Here is a 2,902-nt window from a genome sequence, read left to right on the forward strand (position 1 = left end):
GCACCCACGTGCCGCGGCCGCGGTGTCCTCTGCCCGCACCCAGGGGATGGACAACCCCCACCCCAGGGCTGCTTTGGACCCCTCTGGCCTGACAGACGATCGGCCGTCGGTCTGCCGCCCATCCGCATGGGTGCCGGGAGCTCCTGAGGGCCGGACCCACCCCGGTGCTCAGCCCAGCCCCATGTCATCCAGGCCCAGGAGCGTCCCCATCCCCCCGTCACTGTGGATGTCTCTGCGCGTCTCCCTTCCAGCCTTCCCCTCTCGTGGATCCTGCAGGCAGCCCCAAGGCTCTCCTCTCACCCGTGAGCTCCTCCGAGCAGCCGGCTACGCACCCAGGAGCAGAGCAGTTCCCAGCGCTTGGAGGCCCCCAGGGCAGCACAGCCTGTCCCCTCACAAGCCCCTCGGCGTCCCGGGCAGCAGCAGCCTCAGGCACGGATTAAGCTTTCAAAAGCAGTGGCAGCCCAGAGGTCTCTGGGTCCCAGAGCACTTGTCCTGGGGCGGGGACTGCTCTTCTCTTGGGTCTCATAGCAGTGTCCCACACCCCACCAGTTCTGCCAGTCCCTGCTGCGAGCGGGGCAGCTGGTGTTCGTCATCCCAGGGGCCGGGTGAGGCCAGCAGCAGGAAGGGCAACAGCAGCGACTGGTCGGAGGACAGTGGGCATCTGTCGGCACATCACACTCCTATGGTAGCTCATACTGAGATCTGAATCGTTTCCACAGGCGATGAGACACAAGACTGGTCACAATCAGTCCCAACAGCGAGACCGTTGTCCCCACAGCAATGGCAGGGCTCGTGCTGAATGGATCTGCATAGACACAAGAAGGACTTAAAATTGCAGGCAGACTCTGCCCGCGCCAGAAATACCGAGGGGTGAGCATAACTCCCCCAGCACTGAGTATAGCACTAATACGACTCACTGCAGCCCAAGCCCAAGCGATGGGGGGTGCAGGAGAGGGGGCTGCAGACCACCACTCACCATCCAAGACCGTCAGCTGCAGATTGACCACCTGGGAGCGGTGGCCAAATAGGATGCACTGGTATTGGCCCTGGTGCCAGGGCTCGACGTGGTCCAGCCGCAGCGTGGAGCTGCTGCCTGCTGCCTCCTCCCGGTACTGTGAGAGGGCCACGGGGGTCCGCAGCCAACGGACGGTGGCGTTCCCAGCACACCGTGCGTGGCACTCAATGCGCAGGGCTCTGCCCCGCGTCCCGTTGGGAGGTAGTGACCAGATGCGCAGGCTGCAGGCGGGCATTGTCCCTGCAGATGGCCCTGTCCCCTTCTCTGCTGGGGGAGAGAGCCAGCCGATGTTGTCCACAGCTGTCCCCTGTGCCTCAGCTCGGGGGCTCGCGGTGCCAGAGCCAGGGAGCGTGGTGGTGGCCGGGCATGCCGTGGGATTTCCTGCAACAAGGTCCTGGGAAGCAGGGCGCTCTGTGGAAGGGGGGTCGGTGGCAGAAGCTGGCTCCAGGGTGGTCTCAGCATCGGGCTCCCATGGTGTGGTGGTCAGGGCTGTGCTGGGATCATGTGTGGGGACACTCAGCTCTGGGGACAGCGCTGTGGTGGTCATGGGCCTGGCTGTGCTGGGGCTCCCCATCATAGCCACCACTGTCCGGGAGCTCCCTGTGGAGGTGGCCATGGCCACTGGCTGCTCCGTCACAGCTGTGAACACAGTGGGTCATGTTGGCTTGGAGCTGGGATGGGGCCTCTCTGACACACGTTATCCCCATAGGGTGACAGCCCCCTCCACCTGTGCCGACCAACAGCCCCATCCTCCTCCACCCCATGAACACGGCCGTCCCAGGCAGGGAGAGGCAGCGGGCAGGAGCAAGATGGCACCCCTGGCACGGCAGCGGGGACGGGGATGGGAGATTTGCAGAGCGGTGCAGAAATGGGGGCTGCTCCCATTCCAGCAAAGCTATTTCAAGCAGCGTAAGGCAATAGGGGTCAGCTCCAGCGGAGAGGGCAGCATGCGAACCCAGGTCCCCAGCTCCCGCTCCAGCACTCACCCCCAGTGCTCACAGCCACAGATGCCGCTCGGGTGAAGGTCTCCTGCCCGATGCTCAGCGTCACCTCACACCTGAACTCCACCCCTGCTCCCACCTCCTCCCCAGCCACAGGCAGCGTGGACACAATGTCGAACAGCTCCTCGTCAGTCTCCGTAACATCGAAGTCTGCCCCCTTCAGCGCTTGGTCCCCCCGGTACCAGGTGAGTACCAGCCCCTTGAGCGGGTACACCCACTGGGCTGAGCAGCGCAGGCTGGTGGGCTGCCCCGGCTCCAGGGCAGGGGGGTCTGCCTCCAGCTGCAGCGTGTCTGGGAGGGCTGGGAGATAAATTGCAGTGTCAAGCTGTGGTTTTTGGCACCACAGCCCAGTAGGGAGCAGGCTGCTTTGGGGATCCAGGACTTTGCTGGGGAGGCAGCAAGGGACAGGCTGGGGAATGCTCACCGTAGACCTTCAGGTCAACAGCATGCTGGTAGCGCTGCCCGTGGCAGGTCCCCTGGCAGATCTTGGTGCCCTCCGTGGCAACCACTACGCTGCTGATGTGCAGGATGCTGTGGGTGGGGAAGGAGGTGACGCTCCCCAGATTGGTGTCCAGCCCCTTCCACTGAACTGTACCCCCTGCGCAGGCCAGGGAGCAGTTCAGCTGCGCTGAGCCCCCGTACCGCACCACCGGCTCCCGCGGCATCACTGCCAGCTTGTCAGCAGGTCGCCCTGGGCAGACGAAGGAGGAAACTGTGGGGTTTAGCGAAGGGGACAATCACCAGAATCCAGCTGTTTACAAGGCAAACAGGACGTTGGTTCCCCCATTTGCTGAGAAGTGGACGGTCACGCTCAGGTACCACATAAGCTCCATCCCCGTCACCACTGAGGGGGCACTGCCCATCAGTGACGGCTCGTTAGGGGCAG

The 2,902-nt window shown here is 64.0% G+C and overlaps 1 protein-coding gene across 1 annotated transcript; it reads right to left on the minus strand.

Annotated features, from left to right (window-relative positions):
* Positions 1 to 680: 680 nt before the first annotated feature.
* Positions 681 to 2,728, minus strand: MADCAM1 (mucosal vascular addressin cell adhesion molecule 1; the record flags this gene model as incomplete). Its single annotated transcript, XM_010291038.1, has 5 exons — positions 681 to 805; positions 977 to 1,277; positions 1,347 to 1,654; positions 2,002 to 2,316; positions 2,441 to 2,728. Coding segments are annotated over 5 exons (1,337 nt in total), but the record flags the coding sequence as incomplete, so codon positions are not given.
* Between the last annotated feature and the right edge of the window lie 174 nt (positions 2,729 to 2,902).

The sequence above is a fragment of the Phaethon lepturus genome, unplaced genomic scaffold (assembly GCF_000687285.1).
Source record: "Phaethon lepturus isolate BGI_N335 unplaced genomic scaffold, ASM68728v1 scaffold38437, whole genome shotgun sequence".
Lineage (NCBI taxonomy): Eukaryota > Metazoa > Chordata > Aves > Phaethontiformes > Phaethontidae > Phaethon > Phaethon lepturus.